At 42.2% G+C, this 19,980-nt stretch overlaps 1 protein-coding gene across 2 annotated transcripts in view; it reads left to right on the top strand.

Annotated features, from left to right (window-relative positions):
• LOC149317879 (DIS3-like exonuclease 2) overlaps positions 1-19,980 on the top strand; it is a 343,644-nt gene that overhangs the window by 22,985 nt on the left and 300,679 nt on the right. For both annotated transcript variants that reach the window (XM_089508605.1, XM_089508604.1), the window contains exons 3-5: positions 8,864-9,022; positions 10,572-10,711; positions 17,303-17,356. In XM_089508605.1, the coding sequence (XP_089364731.1) occupies positions 8,864-9,022; positions 10,572-10,711; positions 17,303-17,356 (353 nt within the window). The remainder of the gene's footprint in view (positions 1-8,863; positions 9,023-10,571; positions 10,712-17,302; positions 17,357-19,980) is intronic.

The following is a 19,980-nucleotide window of genomic DNA, read 5'->3' as shown; positions in this document are numbered from 1 at the left end:
TTTGTTAAATCTGAATATCGTAGCCAATTTTGTTTAGAGATTTTTTTCTTTTCCAAAAAAAACTTCATGGGGGGAACACCATAGAGGTAGTTTCATACACAATCTGGGTTTAAGTTTGTTCCATACATTCATTAAAGCTTTTTTAATAATGTGGCTCTTAAATTCTCTATGTATTTTATCTTTATCATAAAACATATAGCCATGCCAGCCAAATCTCATGTTCCGTCCCTCTAAATTCAACAACCATTCATCTTTTAACAAAATCCAATCTGAAATCCAGCTTAACGCAGAAGCAAAATAATATGCTTTTAAGTTTGGTAAGCCCATACCTCCCCTTGTTTTACTATCACACATTATTTTCATTTTAATTCTAGCCTTTTTCTTATTCCACACAAATCTTGAAATTTCTGTTTGCCAGATTTTTAGAGGTTTAAAAGAGTGTAGAATTGGGATAGTTTGAAATAAAAATAAAAGCTTGGGGACAACTTTCATTTGGATCACGGAAATTTTACCTAACAAAGACAGTTGTGGATTCTCCCATCTATCCAGATCTTTCTTAACAGTGCTCCACACTTTTTTGTAATTGTTATGATACAGATCTGTGCTTTTATTTGTTAGTATTATCCCCAGGTAATTTACTTTCTTATCTACCTTAAAACCACTTATTTGTTCTAAATCTTGTTCTTCCCTTCTTGACATGTTTTTTGTTATCATTATCATTTTGTCCTTGTTTACCTTCAGCCCTGATATCAGTTCAAAATCTAAAAGTGTATCTATTAATGCTTTCATACTATAACTTGGGTCCTCCAAAATAAAAACCAAATCACCTGCGAAAGATCTTAGCTTATACTCAAATTTCTTTATTCTTACTCCTCTGATGTTCTTATCAATTCTAATTTTGTTGTTCAGGGCTTCTAAAATAAAAATGAACAGTAAAGGTGACAGCGGGCATCCTTGTCGGGTGCCTTTTGAGATTTTAAACTCTTCCATTCTCTCATAATTTACTATCAGCCTCGCCCTTTGGCCTTTGTAGATCTCTCTAACCCAGTCACAATATTTTTGGCCTACCTCCATCATTTCTAACATGGTGTGTAGCATATCCCAGCTTACGTTGTCGGATGCTTTTTCTAAGTCCATGAATACAAGAGCCAGTTTTTCCCCGTTATGTTCTTCAAAATGTTCCAGTAAGTTGATAACGAATGTTATCTTTCAGTTGTCTATGTGGGAGAAAACCCGTTTGGTATTTTTAGCTGCTGTGTCACACTGTTGACTCATGTTAATAATAAATAATAATAATAATAGTTTATTTATATCTTCCTGCCTCTCCCAATTGGATCGAGGCAGGATCACAGCAGAGTTTAAAAAATACAATTAAAATGCTACAATATTATTACTACACAATTTAAAACCACAGTTAAAAACATAAAATCAACAATCATGGGGTCAGATGCTCTCTAGTTCTTTCCTTTTCCATCTGTTTTGTTCTGGGCATCCCTTGGGTTAGATTGCTCTGGACTTGGGCATTTAAGCATCTTGCAATTCCAAAACACTGTGTGTATGTGGTGGTGGGGACTTGCCACTTGGCAAGAAGTTTGGCGGTCCCTGCTTTACTAAATGGCTTTATACCACCTCTTAGTATTCCTTGAAGAAAGTTCTATGAAATTGATAGTGTTTCTATGAGGTTTCTTGTTTTATTTATGTGCTGCCTTTCTCCTAAACCGGACCCAAGACTGCTCACAAAAGATGCCTAAAAACAGTATAACTTTAAAAACAAAATTAAAATATCACATCAGTATAACAAGATAATATAACAAGTTGACAGGTGACTTGAAGAAGTACCAAGCCTTTCTATCTGGTCGACACAACTTGGTGAACTCTTTGGCCGTGAAAATGAAGTAGCTAGGGCTAATCAGGAACTTAATGACAGCCAGCTTCTAGTTATAACTACATCTCCCAGCATTGCATGACAGTCGAACCGTGTACTCTCCCAGGCATATCTGTTCCCCTTCTCTGTGAAATCATAGAATCATACAGTTGGAAGAGACCACAAAGGCCATCCAGTCCAAACATTTTTCACTCAGCCAGTCTCTTCCTCAAGAATGAGTGGAAGAATCCTTCTCACTGTCAGAACGATGGTTGCAGAAACAAGTGGTTTGGAGGAGAAAAGCTCAGGTATAGAAAAGTTTCAGTGATTCCCTTTGTTAATAATAATAATAATAATAATAATAAATTTTATTTATGTTTCCCCGCCTCTCCCATAGGATCGAAGCGGGGTTACAGACAATCTCATAAAAAACATCATAAAAAGTAAAAATAAATTCCAATAATACAAAACTTTATACACAGTCATTCAACATACATATCCAGGGTAAGACAGAGAATCGATGGCATCAAGGATGCAAAACTTCATTCTTCAGGGGGGAAGGCTTGACAAAAGAGAAAGGTTTTAAGTCTCTTTTTAAATGTTTCCAGGGGGGTCATGAGACGGAGCTCCTCGGGAAGACTATTCCAGATCCGTGGGGCTGCTATTGAAAAAGCCATCTGGGATGTGGAGACGTATTTGGAAGATGGTGTTTCCAACAGGTTCTTTCCGGATGTTCTAAGTGTGCGGAGCGGATCATATGGGGAGATGCGGTCCCTCAAGTAACTCGGGCCCAAGCCATGTAGGGCTTTATAGGTGATAATAAAGTCCCCCCCTCCTTTTTAATAAGAATTTGGCATGATCCATATTGGGTTCTGCTGTCAGTACACCTCATTGCGATCCTTGGTATGTTGTTTTGAGATGCAGATAAAAGCATCAGCTGTAAACTTTGGTTCTGATATGTTGGGATTGGGTTAGGGATGGACTACAAAGTTGTTTGCTTTACATGGGGAAGGGGTAGACGTAGCCTCCTCTGTCTGAGTATTTAGCTGTCTCTGTACTGAACCAGTGTCTGCGGTTAGTAATGAACTGGATAAGGGCAAACAAACAGCTTCCTAGTCTATTCAGGTCGTTTTTAATTTTGATCCTGTCCTTAGGGGTATTAGCTATTCCTCCTAATTTGGTGTCATCTGCAAATTTGATAAGTATGCCCCCAATTCTGTCATTCAAGTCATTGATGAAGATGTTGAATAGTACTGGGCCCATTGGTCTCTCCAGGATGAAAAGAAGCCATTGTTGAGAACCATTTGTGTTCGGCTGGTCAACCAGTTACAAACCATGTAACAGTTACCGTGTCTATCCCACATTTTACAAGCTTGTTTGCAAGAATGTCATGGGGAACCTGGCCTTATTGAAATCAAGATATACTATATCCACAGCATTCCCTTCATCTACAAAGCTGGTAATTTTATCAAAGAAAGAGATCAGATTTGTCTGGCATGACTTGTTTCTCTGAAACCCATGTTGACTCTTTGTGATTATGGCATTGCCTTCTAGATGTTCACAGACTCTCTGTTTAATGATCTGCTCCAGAATCTTTCCTGGGATTGATGTCAGACTAACTGGAGGATAATTGTTGGGATCCTCTTTTTTCCCCTTTTTGAAGATGGGGACAACGTTTGCCCTCCTCCAGTCTGCTGGGATTTCTCCTGTTTTCCAGGAGTTTTCAAATATGATTGCCAATGGCTCCGATATTACATTTGCCAGTTATCTTAGTACCCATGGATGTAGTTCATCTGGTCCTGGAGACATGAGCCTGTTAGAGACTGCCAAAATAAAGCTGCTTCAGGTCTCTTTGGAGGTATGCTATTTAAATGATGCATGGGTCCTAAGAGTCCAGAGGTTGCACCAAAGCCACACTCCATTCCTAAGCACCAGAGTGCAGCTTTTGGTGCAGCTTCCAGATTCCTAGGATGCATGCATCATTTAAATAGCATACCTCCAAAGAGACCTGAAGCAGCTTTATTTTGGCAGTCTGTAACAGGCCTTAGATTATTGTTGGGATCCTCTTTTTTCCCCTTTTTGAAGATGGGGACAACGTTTGCCCTCCTCCAGTCTGCTGGGACTTCTCCTGTTCTCCAGGAGTTTTCAAATATGATTGCCAATGGCTCTGATATTACATTTGCCAGTTCTTTCAGTACCCTTGGATGTAGTTCATCTGGTCCTGGAGACTTAAAATTCATTTAGATTAACAAGGTATTTCTCTACTATCTCTTTACTTATTCTGTGTTGAAATTCCCCTATTCTGTCCTCTGCTCCATTATCCTCAGGTTCAGCTCCCTTTGCCTTTTCTGAGAAGACTGAGGCAAAGAAGGTGTTGAGTAATTCTGCCTTTTCTCTGTCTTCTGTTAGCGTTTTGCCATCTTCTGCACGCAGTGGCCCTACCATTTCCTTCTTCTTCCTTTTGCTGCCGACATATCCACAAAATCCCTTTTTTGTTGTTCTTAACCTCTCTAGCAAGCCTGAGTTCAGTCTGTGCTTTAGCTTTTCTGACTTTACCCCTACACATGCCTGCTATTTCTTTGATTTTCTTTTTTGTGATTTCCCCTTTTTTCCATTTTTTATACATGTTCCGTTTCAAACTTAGCTCACTTGAAAGTTCCTTAGTCATCCATCCTGGTTTCTTGAGACACCTCCCGTTTTTCTTTCTCACTGGAACTGTTTGAAATTGTGCCTTCAGTATCTCTCTTTTGAGAAACTCCCATCCGTCCTGAATTCCCTTCCCTTTTAGTATTTCTGACCATGGGATCACCCTCAATATTTCTCTTAGTTTACTGAAATCCGCTCTCCTAAAGTCTAGAATGTGTGTCTGACTATGCCTGGCTTCTCCTTTCCACTGTATAACAAACTCCAGGAGAACATGGTCACTTCCACCTAAGGATCCCACCACTTGCACCCCATTAACCAAGTCATCCCTGTGGGTTAGGATCGATCTAAAATAGCTGACCCCCTTGTTGCCTCTTCCACCTTTTGGACCATGAAATTGTCTTCCAGGCAAGTGAGGAATTTGCTATACCTTGAGGATTTTGCTGAGTTTGACTTCCAGCAAATATCAGGATAGTTGAAGTCGCCCATCACTACTACATCTCTCTTTTCTGACTGTGTGGTCATCTGTTCTAGAAAGATATCATCCAATTCCTCAGTCTGACTTGGGGGTCTGTAGTAGACTCCCACCGTAACATCCTTGTTGTTTCTCTCCCCTTTAATTTTTATCCAGATGCTCTCCACCTGGCTTCCATGATTGATGTCCTGGATCTCTTCACTGGTGTAAATATCTCTGACATATAGTGCTATTCCTCCTCCTTTCCTGTTTGGCCTATTTCTCTTAAAAAGGTTATACTTCTCTATTCCTACATTCCAGTCATGAGACTCATCCCACCAGGTTTCAGTGAGGCCTATTATATCATATTTGCTTTGTTGTACTAGGCGTTCGAGTTCATCTTGCTTATTTCCCATGCTCTGTGCATTAGTGTAGAGACATCGCAGACCATGGGTCCTCTTTACTTGCTGCCTGTGCAAGTTTTTTTGCCTCCCACTGTTGGGTCCTTGCACTATTTGTCTTGTTTCCTCTATGTCAGTTTGACTATTTTCACCATCCCTTTCACCTTCCTTAATATTGTCTCCCTTCCCCATGGAACTCAGTTTAAAGCCCTCCTGATCAAGTTCTTGAGACTGTTGGCAAAAACATTTCTTCCAACTGGCGTGAGATGCAACCCATCTGGTCCCAGAAGTCCCTCCTCATGGAACCGTATCCCATGATCAAAGAATCGAAATCGTTCTCGATGGCACCATCTGCGGAGCCAGTTGTTTACATCTGCTATTTTCCTCTCCCTTCTTGGACCATGCCCTTCAACTGGCAGAAGAGATGAGATGCCAACTTGTGCACCCATTTCTTTCAGCTTCCTACCAAAAGCCTTGTAATCCCTTTTGATGTTCTGAAGGCTGTGTCTTGCAGTGTCATTGGTTCCCATAAGGACCAACAGGAAGGGGTATTGGTCAGTAGGCTTGACCAGTCTTGTCAGCCTCTCTGTCACATCACGGATCTTTGCCCCGGGGAGACAACACACCTCTCGAGACATCTTGTCAGGCCTACAAATCACTGCTTCTGTACCCCTCAGCAAGGAGTCCCCCACTAGGACCACATGCCTCCTCCGAGGCTTAGCAGCGAGACTGTTCCCTCGGGTGGGACTCTCAGGCTCCCCTGCTCTGTCCCTGAAGTCTGTCTATGCTGCTCTTCTTCATCCTCCTTGATTAGGGAAAGAGCTTCGAATCGATTCTCTAGCTGCAAGCTCCCAGAACAATCCCTTGTTGGCCTACTTCTCTGTGTGACATTCCTGTAGTTGTCTGCCTCCTGTGTATGTGAAGTGACCTCCTGCTCCCCAGCAACTTCCTCTGTTTGCCCCCCGTCCAAGACTGTTGGTTCCGTTCTGTCCAGGAAATCCTCTTGCTCCCTAATATGCTGAAGTGTAGATACTCTGGACTCCAGCTGCTGGACTTTCTCCTCCAAGAGTGCTACCAACTTGCATTTGGTGCATGTGAAGTTCTCCACATCTGTAGGCAAGAAGGCCACCATCCCACAAGTGTTGTAGGTGACTGCAGCAGTTCCGTCAGTGTCCATACTGAGAAGTCTTAAGTAATAACTGAAACAGGACTGTGGGCTTCCTCCTCAAAAGATCCTCTGGTAAACACCAACATTAAGGCCCTGATGACCTGGCCTTTTTGCCAGTCTCTGGTGGTGAGTTCAGTCAACTCTGCCTCTGCTGTAGTTCTCCTTGGATGACTTATATAGAGCTAGTCTGCTAGCTCCGCCCCTAGTGACTCACAGATGTGACTCACAGAAGCTCCACCCCTCAGCAACAAGCACACTCTCCTAAGGGTTTTTAAAAAATTCACTCACCACTCAAAATGGCCACCTAGCTGCTTCTCTCCTTCTCCTCTCTGTGGCAGGAACTGCTCTGGAAAGGCTCTGGGAGGAGTTATATAGAGCTAGTCTGCTAGCTCCGCCCCCTAGTGACTCACAGATGTGTCTCACAGAAGCCTGTCTAGGGATGATGTGTTGGGATGATATGTTGAAAATGTTCCCTACCTGATAGCAAAGTGTTCCAGTTTCTTTTATCTCTACTTTGGCATTGCTCCTCTTTCCTTTTGCACTTCTTCCAACAAATGTGGAGGTTTAAATGGATGACTGTATGCTTTCAAATTGCCTGCTGAGTTAAGGTGATCCCATGGATTTCATGGGTTTTCTTAGCCCTATGGTTTTGCCAGTTCCTTCTGCTGAAATACTTGCTACATCACCTGCTATTCATTGGCAGTTTCCCATCCAAGTACTAACCAGGGCTGACCTTACTTAGCTTCCAAATCAGGCAGGATTTGGTGTGCTTATACTCAACCCACTTCGTACAGAATTAGATAGTGATCTAACACTGGAAACAATGAGACCCCATTTGAATATGTGTGGAAGAAATCAGAATAGACCAACACCTAGTTAGGGTCTAGACTCCAAAGGTTGTGGATGGAAGCCTTTTGGCAGGAAAAGTCAGTGAACAAAGGGACACTTTGTCTGCTTCCATTCTTTATTTCAAGCCTTTCTGTGCCAGACAGTTAAAAATCCAAAGGAACAATTTAGTGTTGTGTGACAGCAGTTGGACTATGTTGCTGCTATCAGTAGGGTGTCACCTGGGAAGGATACAAGCCTTTAATGATGCTCTTGAAGGTTTCCTGTCCCCCAGGGAGATCTGGGTTAAAGACATAAATAAACACAACGTAAACAAAGCTTGAAAGTTCATCGGCAGGCGAAAACGCTCTGTGTGCTTCTATTGCAGGACTGTGAACAGGCAGAGAAACACATGCTTCTCTGTCTCAGACTTCGACTGACTTGTCTTCTCTCATGATTGAAACCATGCTGAAACTGTGAGCCAGGCTAAAGGTTTTCCAGTATTCTGAGCTGGGCTACCTGGAGATTTGGAGTGCTTTCTTTCTGCAATTTGTGATCCAGTAAAAGAGCAATTTATTCTGGGGCTGAGATTGCACTTGGCATTTAGAGCAGTGACAGTTCCACATATATTGGATTGCCAGTCCCATCAGCCCTAGCTGTCATAGCCAGTGGGGAGGGGTGGTAGGACTCACAGTCCAACCACATCTACAGGGCCAGCTGCCCTTGATATAGGATAGCCCTGATTAAAAGTATAGCATTTCCGTTCTATTTTAAAGCATCTCCCGTAACCTGGGGGCCTTCACATATGTTGGATTGCACTTGCCATTATCCCAGTGAGTGGGCTGTCTGAGGTCGATAGAGTTGTAGTCTGACACATCTGGAGGCCAGCAGATTGTAGGAGGGGGCTAGACTCAATGGATGTTTTATGGGTCCAGGGATTAGATAGATTAGATGAGTGCCATCTTGGATCCTAAATCAGCATAAAGATAGGATAGAAATAAAGTCAAATAAAACTAAAGTCTGTTTTACTATGCCCCAGTTGCTTTCCTCCTTTCTTGCTTTTATGTGTCACAAAGTCAGGTTTCATGGATGGTGATCCTATGTATGTGGACATTACTGGTAGCTATCCTCCCTTTGGTTGTTGTTGTTTAAAGAAACTCCCATTCTCAAATGGCCATTATACAGGACATGTAATATTAAGCCTCCATTTGCCATTGTGCCCTCCTCAATCTTCTCTTTAAGTTACTAGAATGCTCTGTCCAGAACCTATCATGGGGTTTTCTTGGCAAGATTTCTTCAGAGAGGGGTTGCTGTTGCTTTTTCCTGAAGCTGAGAACGTGTGACTTGCCCTGGGTCACCCAGTGGGTTTCCATGGCTGAGTGGGGATGTAAAGCCTAGTTGCCCAAGTGTCTTAGTCCATTCAGTGAAAAGAGGCTCCAGTATGCTTTTAGAAAGTTCTTCTGCCTCCCACATCTGTATTAGAACTTTGTGTATTGATTTCCTTCTAGGTGTAGACAAGCGAGGCTTGGCAAGGACCAGAAACAATTCTGAGTCGGCCAGAGCACCCCCAAATGTGGGCAGGAGGCGACAACTCTCTGAATCCCAGATGGATGCTGTGAGCAATTTGGACTGCAGAATGAATCTTCGACAGCTGGGGACTCCCAAAGGTATTGAATTGAGAAGTTGCATAGCTGATGAGCTAGAATAAAATACTGTAGGCTCAGATGCCAGAAATGGACATGTGATGGAAAGATCTACTATATCCCACTTTTTACTGCATGTTGTGGTTATGAATGTTTATTCCAGTGCCTTGGATCTAGACTACCAAATTCCTGGAGATGCAGAGAGACTTGCAGGGAACCAATTCTTTATTGTCTCCACTCCCCTCCTCATAGCCAGCCAACATGGTTGTAGAGGTAATATTTGTGGAGCGTTTTACAAACAGTTATAGAACAGAATGGAGTGGAGTAGAATACCTGCCCTATAAATTCTGATTCTTATCTCCTTTCCTACTAATTTCCATATATATCCTAGAGATGTAAAATTTTTAGAATGTTTTGAAGCTGTGAAAGAAAACCTCAATCCCTCCCCCCCTTTTTTTGGAAAGAACAAATTCTAAAAAAAATTGAAAAATGCAAAGTTTTATTGAAATTCACTTTTTTACTTTAGGAAAATAAAATGCGTTACATAGAACTTGGTTTGGAAATATCATAATTGATATATTAAAAGTACAGTCTATTCAGAATACATATTGCATTTATTTTGATTTTTAAAAAGTCTTACAAAAGTATCTACAAAGTCTTTCAAAAGGTCATGAACCGTAAGGAACCTCTTTGCTTAAAATGTGTGTGTGTGTGTGTTTTGCCAGAGTTACCTAGGACGGACATGTGGTCCTCTAATGCTCAAGGGCTGTTGTTGTGATGATGATGATGATGATATTTATTTGTATCCCACTTCCCCCCCAAAATTGGGACTCATAGTGGCTTACAATGTAAAACAACAATTCAATTAAAACATACAAAAAGTGAGCGTACAAATAGTAGCACTGTATTCTTTGGTCAGGCCTCACCTGGAATACTGTGTCCATTTCTGGGCACCACAGTTCAAAAAGGATAATTGAGAAACTGGACTGTGTCCAGAGGAGTGCAGCCAAAATGGTGAAAGGTCTGGAAACCATGCCCTATGAAGAAAGATGTAGGAATCTGGATATGCTTAGCCTGGAGAAGAGAATGTTAAGAGGTGATGTGATAGCCCTGTTTAAATATTTGAAGGGATAACTTATTGAGGATGGAGCAAGCTTGTTTTCTACTGCTCCAGAGAACAGGACCCAGAACAATGGATGCAAGTTTTTTGTGAGTTTTTGGGCTATGTGGTCGTTCTGGAAGAGTTTATTTCTGCTGTTTCGCCAGCATCTATGGCTGGCATCTTCAGAGAATACTGCCATGGAAGTGAGTGGGGTATATATACTGTGTGACCCATGGTTGAGAGGAAGTGATTTACATTTTAATCTCTGTGTTGGTCTTGCATTCTGTTTCCAAAGTATATCTGCATCTAGAAGTAGAACAGTGATCTGTCAGTTCAGGCATTGCATAAAACCAGTGTCGGCAGTGGTACACTTTTTCATCTCTTGGCAAAATGTCTACATTTAGTTATTGGCCTTTGTAAACTTATAAACTGTTGTCTGTGGAAGGGCAATGATTGTGGTTTTGCTTTTAGGAAGTCCACATACTGCTAGCTCGGCCTCTGGTGAGAGAAAGAATCGGAAGAAGTCAACTCGGGGGCGGAAGAAAACCTTTGAAGCCTACATGTCAGAGGAGGATGTCTCAGCAGGTCTGAAAAGGAAAACGCTTATCCAGGTGCTTGGAGTTTAGAATGTCTATTGTCTGCGAAAGGAATAGGTTCTATGGCAGTCAGTCAGTCAGTTGAAATTTGGAGGCCACTGTTCAGTCTCTCAGAACAGTTTCCCTTTTGCACTGTACCTATGTAACAATTAGGTGTGGTTGCATGCATGAAATAGTTGAGCTCATGGATGGACAAGTTTAGCCATGGTAAAATGAATCTGGAGTTCTTCAAATGTATAACATGGTATCAGAAATTAGAATGGAAATAACCTGTCTCTCTTTTTCATCAAAGACAAGGGAGTGATTCTTTCAAGCTGTAGAAAGGATGGATCTTGTTTCCTAACCCTTAAAGTCTTGAACATAGAGTTGTTAGAAAATCAGGATTGGTGTTTCCTGAGCCCCACCCATGACATTTTCCCGTGCTTTCTAGATTTCTTTAAGATCCTCTGAATACTCCCTTTCATTCCATCTAAACTTGAAGCCAGCTATACAGGAGGGAAGATGGGGATGAAGTCCCTAAGAGCAGCATCATTAGGGAATACAGGCAAGGACTTATACTGTTGGTATCAAGCTGAACATGATGTGGCAGCCAAGAAAGCCAACACAATTCTTGGTTGCATCAATAGGAGTATAGTGTCAAGATCAAGGAAAGTGATAGTACCATTCTATTCTGCTTTGGTCAGGCCTCACCTGGAATACTGTGTCCAGTTCTGGGCATCACAATTCAAGAAGGATGTTGACAAGTTGGAGCATGTCTAGAGGAGGGCGACCAATATGGTGAAAGGTCTGGATGCCATGCCCTTTAGGGAGCTTGGTATGTTTACCCTGGAGAAGAGAAAGTTAAGAGGTGATATGAGCCCTGTTTAAATATTTGAAAGGGTGTTATATTGAGGCTGGAGCAAGCTTGTTTTCTGCTGCTTCAGAGACTAGGACATGGAACAATGTATGGAAGCTACAGGGAAATAAATTCCACTTAAATCTCACAAGGAACTTCCTGATGGTTAGAGCTGTTTGACAGTGGAATATGCTGCCTTGGAGAGTAGTGGAGTCTCCTTCTTTGGAGGTTTTTAAAAGAGGTTGGATGGCCATTGTTGGGGATGCTTTGATTGTGCGTTCCTGCATGGTAGAGGGTTGGACTGGATGGCCTTCAAGGTCTCTTCCAACTGTATGATTCTATGGTAATGAAAACACTGTAAAGAAATTCCACTATCTGAATTTAACATCCCTGGTTTAACCAGTAAACTAAGATCAACAATGGAATGGACTGATTCTGGAGGCAAGGGAATCACCTTTCTTTTAGGCTTTCCTTTAGAGGCTTATGAGAGGGAAGCATGAAAGATTACTTTGTGTGCGTGTGTTTTGATGTATACAATTGAATGCAGCTTTACCCAACTTGGTGCATTCTCTAGATGTGTTAGGCTCCTGTTGCTCAGACTTTCTGATATTAGGGACTGGCTATATTTCTTCTAATGTGTCAGAGACCAGTATTGCATCTGTACCCATTGACTACATCTGTTTCATTATTTCCTGGAAACTCTTCATGGACTGGCAGTGATCCAGGGATCACAGCTTTGAGTAGCACTGTGTTAGATTACAACTACCAAACCTATGAGTGCCAGGGAGGTGTAAAAAAATGCTGAAAAACAAAGTTGACACAAAATCACTTAAGTGCCTGTTTATTTTCATGCATGCCTGGTACATTGGGAATCTTCTTGTTGATGATCTTTCTGCATTTCTAAAGCTGACCTCCTTATCACTGTACATCCTGTATTGCTTGTGTTTTTATGGAGCACAGTTCCCATTATTGCCAGCCAACAGTGCTGAGTAAGAGTAATGGGCCATGTTGTCCAAACACATCTGGAGAGGGCCCCTTGGGGGACCTCTGACCTGGTGGATCCTTTCTAGCTCAATTGTTGTGGTTGTAGTGCTTTTGGAAGGAAAGGTCAGGCAACTGAGTTTTTGGTCCCATAAGAGAACAGTTCAAATTACAGATAGTGAAAGGCAGTTGAGGTGATAGATCTGTAGACTTAAAGGAAATTTAACATATACAGCCTTTCTTCCGTCTTGAATGACTGTATCATCTCGCATTTTTGGTGGGGTAATCACCCACACCGATAAATATAGCAGCTATTGTTTGTGAGTGATTGTAGAATAATGTGGTCTGAGGATGACATCATGAGAGTCTGTGGCCAGAGGCCCGGCCCCTGATACACATGTGAGAACAGTTGTTCTTTGCAGATGGGGAGAGCGGCTGGTTCCAGATATGATATCACAGCGTGAAATGCACAGCATTGTAAATAGGATTTTCATAGGCACAGATAATAAGGCCCATCTGCTTTCGAAGGGAAATGAGGGGAGTTCCTCTTGTTTTCCAGAGGAAAATCACTGGAAGGAAGGAAGGTTTGGTATTTAGATATTGATTTATTTGTTATGTGCATCTCTTTGTCACATTTAGATCACACCTTTCACCTTTGTAGGGCTTGTGGTGTCATATTGAAGCCTGTCATAATTCCATGAAGGTGTAGTGTAAAACCTCTTATTTTTTTTGCTAATTTTGTTGCCCTCTGGGCAGTTGCAGAATATTATATCTGTGCCACATACACTGTCCTGGCTATACCCACACAGTGTCTATTACTGACACAGTGATCTGTAACAGCTTTCCATTTTGAGGTGCTGTATGGTCTTTGCCTTTCAAAGCTTTGAAAGACTAAATGGAAACTGGATGGTGTGATGGAAGAAGAGGTCTCTTTTCCAGGCTGCTTATCACTTCTGGTAAAGGACTAAAATTTAGCTGGCCAGGCACCTTTCCTTTGCACACTGCTGTTAGACATATTGTAATTGGGGACAAAAATTGAAAACTTGTATGACACAGAATAGTGTTGCATATGGGAACTATGCTGCATCTCTGCTCTCAACATTCTCACTAATTCTTCATCTAGCCATTGCAGCTCCCACTCCAGCTCTTCCATGGCTGGTGGAAAGTGTGGGAAAGTCCGAGAAACATCTGGCTATGATCCTATAGCCAGACACAGAATGATTGCATCTTCTGCCGAGGTTGGCTGGAATCCTCTAGAGGTTTCAGTTGATGGTGTCATCATTTTGCATCTGGCTACAGGGACATAGCCAAGTGCCTCTTGTGTCTCTTCCCCATCAGCCACAGAATAGCCATGGAAGGGAGACAGTGGATAGATGGTGAATTTGGGGAGGACTTTGATTGAAACAGAATAAGACACTAAGATGGATTTAGGCCTGTGGAAGCCACTAACAGGATGCTAGCCACTATGTGGAAAAAGTGGCCAGTAGCTGGAGCCAATACAGATGACTTTTTTTGGACAACTCGTAAGATTGCTCAGCCAGCACACCAATTCATTAGAAATTCAGGGAGTTCAGGGCCTAATGAACCCTTTGTATCTGCTGAGATTTGGTTCCAGGACCTCACGTGGATACCAGAATCCCTGGATGCTCAACTCCCATTATATACAGTAGCTTATAAAAATGGTGTCCGTTACACAAAACGACAAAATTGAGGTCTGCCTTTTGGAATTTATATGGTTTTTTAAAACATTTTCAAGCCGTGGATGGTTGAATCTATGGATAAAAAAATCTGTGGATATGGAGGGCTGACTGTGCTCTGAAAAAGTAACTTTTCTAAGCTCTACCTGTAGCTATTAAAATAATAAATAATAATAAATACTTTATTTTTACCCCACCTCTCTGTCTGGGTAGGTCTGTAGACAGTTCCACCTGGCCTGTCTTCTCTTGCCCATCTGAAGTAACTTACATGGTGATTTTGTTTGAATCCTTCCACCTGCTGTTCCCTCTTGGCTGGTGGCCACAGGCTGAATCCTTCCCCAAGATCTCTCCCCCAGATCAAAAATTCGGAACCTACCCTTTGTTGAAGTATTGTTGGGTCTGTTGAAATGAAGGGTAACTGTATATACATGTGCCTGATGGCTTATGTATTTTCTATATTAACTTTTCGAGAGAGGCAGTATGGTGGAGTGGTTTGACTGTTGGACTAGGACACTGGGGGACCAGGGTTTGGATCCCTACTTGGCAGTGGAAACCCACTGGGTGACCTTGGGCAAGTCACACACTCTCAGCCTCAGAGGAAGGCCAAGGTAAACCTGATCTGAACAAATTCTGCCAAGAAAACCCCGTGATAGTTTCACCTTAGGGTCACCGTAAGTCAGAAATGACTTGAATGCAGACATCATCATTAACAACAACACTGCCTTTTGATGCAAAGCCTCACCAAGGGAATTGAAACAATAAAAAACATTTAAAATAATTAATCAAAAGAGCATAAAGTATTTACAGTATATACAGCAGAGCATCAAAGATAGGCCCATTTCCAGTTAAACAAAGAAGCAGTCTGGACCTACAATGGCTGTTTTGAATAACCAGGGAAGAAACTACACACAGTATGGGACAGGGCATTCCATACTGGGGCTAACACAGTAAAGGCCCTATCATTTTTGCTTGCCAAACAGCCAGATTTAAGATCTTAGTAGTGAGACCATTTTCCAGGCTTCTGTGGCTGGTTATAGGACCTGGACAGATTCATATAGCTGTATATAGACAGTCTTTTCAGGACTTAAAAGGTAACACCCACCTCTTTGCATTAGTTCTTTGCACATATCTCATTAGTTTCAGTAGATTTGCACAGAGAAATTGCTTTATGCCCTGAGTTTATTTCAAGAAGCAGACAAAAACCCTTGTTAAATAGCCCTAAAGAGCATTTTCTCTCTCTGTGCCTACATTTGTACAGTACCTTGCATGTGTGACTCAAAGGTTCCACAGGACATACTTAGTCTGTTTTCAACCTAGGATTGAATTTTCATGTCCTAGAAGAGTCTACTTCCACGGTCCATTCCAAGGGCCATCTCTTTAAATAGGTTGAAATGGACCTACTGAGTAGTTTTTCTTAACTTAATATAAATCAAGCTTTCTCTTCTATAAAGGTATAGTCCAGGATGAGTAATCTGTCCTCATGCCGGTGGTAGTCCCTTGGGCGAAGAAAAACTCAGCATTGGCTGCTTTCCCCCATAAATCTGCATATTTTTCATATATGGTCACCTCCTTTCAAAGCTCTTCCAGAATACTGCCCCCTCCCTAAAAAGGGAGAAATGGAATGAAAAACCACACACGTACACCATGTTACGGTGAATTTGTATGGGAATAACACTTTAGGAAGAATCCCATGGTTTTTGTCAATTACAAATGGAATCATTTTCAAATCCAAAAAAGAAACATCCATTTTCAAAGTCTTTCGAAAGGCTTTCATTAAAGTTTGCCCCCACTTTATATGTCTTTATAGGTATAGGAAGACAACGGTTTATGTGAACCCAGGTAGAGCTTCTACCTGAAGGCCCTTGAACTATTCAGGGCAGTTAAAGCCTTCTCTAGTTGGACTATTTCTGCAGTGTGTTTTGGACCACTGTTTTCTTTTTGTGGAGATGATGATTGGTGGGAATGGGACGTGCCTGGGGGACTGTAGAGAAGGTCTTCTGGGTCCCCATCTGGCCCCTGAGCTGCACAATTCTTGCTTCTTGTCCTTTGGCTGAAGATAACAGTGTATCAACACCCTTAGTTTTGAATTTTGGACAAAAGATGCCCTGGCTGTGGTGAGCCAGCTTGAGAGATCCATAGGCAGTTGTCCCCCAGCTTTCCCAGAGAGCAAGGGCTTCATGCTTTGGATGGGGGGGGGGGGGGGCAAGCCAGGAGAATGTATCCAGTCATTTGCTCCTATCTTTGCTTAGTCTTCTAGCTCATTTTTTGTTTTGCATACTTGGGAGGGCCTTTGCTGCCTTCATGTGGCCAGAACTGAAGCAGCTCTTAGGTCACCTTAAAAGAAGACCTCTGAGCTCTCTTAGCACTCTGGAAAGTGAGTCCCCCCTCTGCTATGAGCATGACACCTAAACCCGGTCCCCCCAAAGTTGCACTGCCTGTGCTGTATGCCATCAAAATGCCCAGACCCTATGCCTTTCATGACTCTGCTTTCTGTTGGAGTGGCTTTGGATGGTTGCTGGCCCTGGTGCACCATCATCATTGCCCAGTCATTTTTCCAGTACCTTGAATTGTCTCCTTTGTAGTGGAGAGGTGGGCAAAATGTGGTCCTCCAGAAAGTTTTTGACTTAACTCCCATCAGTCTTAGCCAGCATTGCCATATGATGGGGAATGCTGGGGGCTGCAGTCCAATGTCATCTGGAGGGCTGCCCGTTTGCTCACTCTGTTCGAACAGAGGCAAAAGTCAAGGTGGTATTGGTTCAAAATATAAGGAACTATTGGTTGATTCTATCAGTATTATGGGTATGGTATTAAAATGTTTGAGGTTCAAAATACCCAGAAACGCCCTCCTGATCTTGGAAGCTGACCAGGATCAGGCATATTAATACTTGGATGGGGAACCACCAAGACATACCAGGTCCTATAAGCTATATTCAGAGGAAGGCAATGGCAAACCACCTCTGAGTACTGTATTCTGTGCTTAAGAAAACTCAAAGAAACTCATGGGGTCATCATAAGTCGACGGGTGAATGGAAGGCACACATGCAAACCATTCCTTTTCTGATATCTAATGCCACTCTCTCTTTCTTTTTAAAGGGACCCTTGAGGATAAATCCCAAGAGATACCATGAAGCCTTCATTCCATCTCCAGTAAGTAACACATAATTCTGCAAACCTGGCAATTGGTATGTGTTAAGGGCCCATTTGGCTGGCCAGAGTATCAAGGAATAAAAGGCTAAGATAGGCATAGAACATTACAAAACTTTTTGGATGTGGTCCATCAACTCTCCCTGTTACACAGCCTCAGATCTATGTGGAAACTTCACTGAAACACATACATGCGAGTGGTCTTGCAGTAGTTCTAACACAGAGGGCTCTGAATGTCTGTTACTAGAAGGGGTGTTCATTCTGAGTCTGTCGAAGCCAGCTGAGTCCAAATGGGAGACCACCAGTTAGCTGTAAAACAAAGGTTTATGATTACACTTACAGATGGCTTACAGATTTCATACAGAAGTTAAGCTCCCCAAGACAAATGTGCTTCTCTGCCCTGGCTTTGCTACGTGAGCTAATTTGTAAACTTGGATCTTAGAGGCTTGTGTGTGCACTGGGTTGTAACATGCCCACTTTAGAATACCAGATCATGTGCGATTGCTGAAGTCTCTGTCAAGTGGGCCCTGTGTGTGCCTACCTCACTTGCTTCTTTTCTTGCTTTCTCCTCTTCTTGTGCTGCGTTGATGGTGTTAGGTTAGGGAAGAAAGTGATGTTAGGAGAGGAAATGTTATATGTGTTGCTGTGCTTTTAGCCAACTGCTTTGTTAGGGGCCCACAAGCTTCATTGTAAGCCTGTGTGGGCAAATGTGGCCCTCCATATATTTTCAGACTGCAGCGCCTACCATGCCTCACCATTAACTCTGGTGACAGTTGCTGATGGGAGCTGTCGGTGGGGAATTACTGGGTACTCATACTTGCATATTCCTTTTTCTGAGTAATGTCTGTTAATTTATAATTGTTTAAAATTATTTTAGCAGTTTTTAATATGTCTTTTAACTTCTTAAATTCTATAATATGTTTTTAGTTTTTAAAAATTACTTTTTTATTTGCATTTTTAAAAATTTGTTAGTTTGCTTTTATTGTGCACTACCCTGAGATTTTTAGATAGAAGGTGGGATAGGGACATCATCATCATCATCATCATCATCACCACCACCACCACCTGAGTGGGAATTTGAACCCAAGATCTCTTATGGCCTATGGACTACTCATTGTCCTAACCTCATCTTGAGCCCCCCAGACCTTCTCAAATTTCATGGTCCCTGAGTTTTAAAACATTGTGTAAAAAATTGACAAAATCATTGCCAAACCATTGCCACCACATCCATGGTGGTTTGGGCTAGTGACCCCCACAACACTTCCCCATTCAAAGCCTGATGGGAAAAAAGGCTGAAAATTCCCTCAAAACCTTGATACAGGGAGCATGCAGGATCTGTTTGGGATAGTTTTTCTAGTGATCTAAAAGTTTAAAAATGAGAATTGGAATATTTGGTATAACCCCCTTGTATTTCTCTGAGGATGGATGTGTACGTTAAATGTTCCTTTTATTGTTAGAGCTGATTTCTCCATTTCCCTGTAGCATAGATGATCGGATAGACATTAAGGCCATGGGACTCTTGCTGTGATGAGTGTGGATGCGGTTGAGTGTAGGCAAGCAATGCCTACACTCTGTAGGCATTTTCATATGGACAAATGCTACAGTCTGCTGTAGACACCAGAAAGGTCCACCGGCCAGTTGAAGGAACCGGTCCTGTGCTCATTCAGTTTAACAATCTCAATCAGAATTTGGGAACACATTTCTTTTGGAGATTATAGCTTCCAGAATTTTCCTTTGAACATGATTCCGGGAGTTGCAACCTCCAGAAGAAGCGTTTCCAAGTTCTGTTCCCAGGTGGGTGTCAATAGGATTAAAACTTTAGATGGTTTCTTATTGCTTTTGTTGGTGTGTCACTCTGTCTGTATTTGTGTGTTGTTGTGGTGGTGTATGATAATAGAATTTGTGACTGAAGAAATCCAAGATATTCTAGGGGAGTATGTCTAACTTGTTAGATGTTATTCATTTATGCCAGGGTTTGACAAAGTGTACCCCCAAGACTGTTTTGTGGACCCCAAGGGTGTGTGTGTGTGTGTGTAATTTTTTAATTTCCTCCTCCAAATACCCCCAAATACCCTCTGAGAGGATGTGGCCATTTTCTCCATGTGCCTTTGGGGCATTTTAGGCCCAGAAGAGGGCTTTTTTAAACAACATGAAATGACTCCTGCTTACTTCTTGTTCTTAGGGGGAGTTCAGGGGCATTTGGGGACAGTTTATTAAGTTTTTTCTTTTCAGGGAGGTAAAGTCTCCTGGGAGGGTTAGTGCAGTCCCCTTGCCTTCCAGAGTTGCCCACCTCTGATTTTTACAGATGAATTGATTCAAGACAAGATGCAAAATGCAGAAGTTTCTCATTCCCTCTGCTGATATGTTGTGTCCAGCAGTGCAGCTGGGTAGTGGGAAGCCCACTTCAGATTTCTTAGTGGGATAAAGAAACAGATGAAAGGACGAGGGCATAGAAGTGGTCAGCCCTCATTTCCTGGCATGGCTGACTTCACCCAATGGGCCTAAACAGTGCCAGGGTGATGATTGACATGAGAAGGCCCATCTCTCGAATGATGTAAAAGGTTTTAAAGTATGTGGGGGGGGGTGTTACTTCAGGAGCTGAGGGGAAAGCTGGTGGCAATTGGGGG

The sequence above is a fragment of the Sceloporus occidentalis genome, unplaced genomic scaffold, assembly GCF_023333645.1.
Source record: "Sceloporus occidentalis isolate IW3139 unplaced genomic scaffold, rSceOcc1.0.p SCAF_2, whole genome shotgun sequence".
Classification (NCBI taxonomy): Eukaryota; Metazoa; Chordata; class Lepidosauria; order Squamata; family Phrynosomatidae; genus Sceloporus; species Sceloporus occidentalis.
The sequence above is the reverse complement of the archived record's forward strand: the minus strand, read 5'-3'. Positions and strand labels throughout refer to the sequence as shown.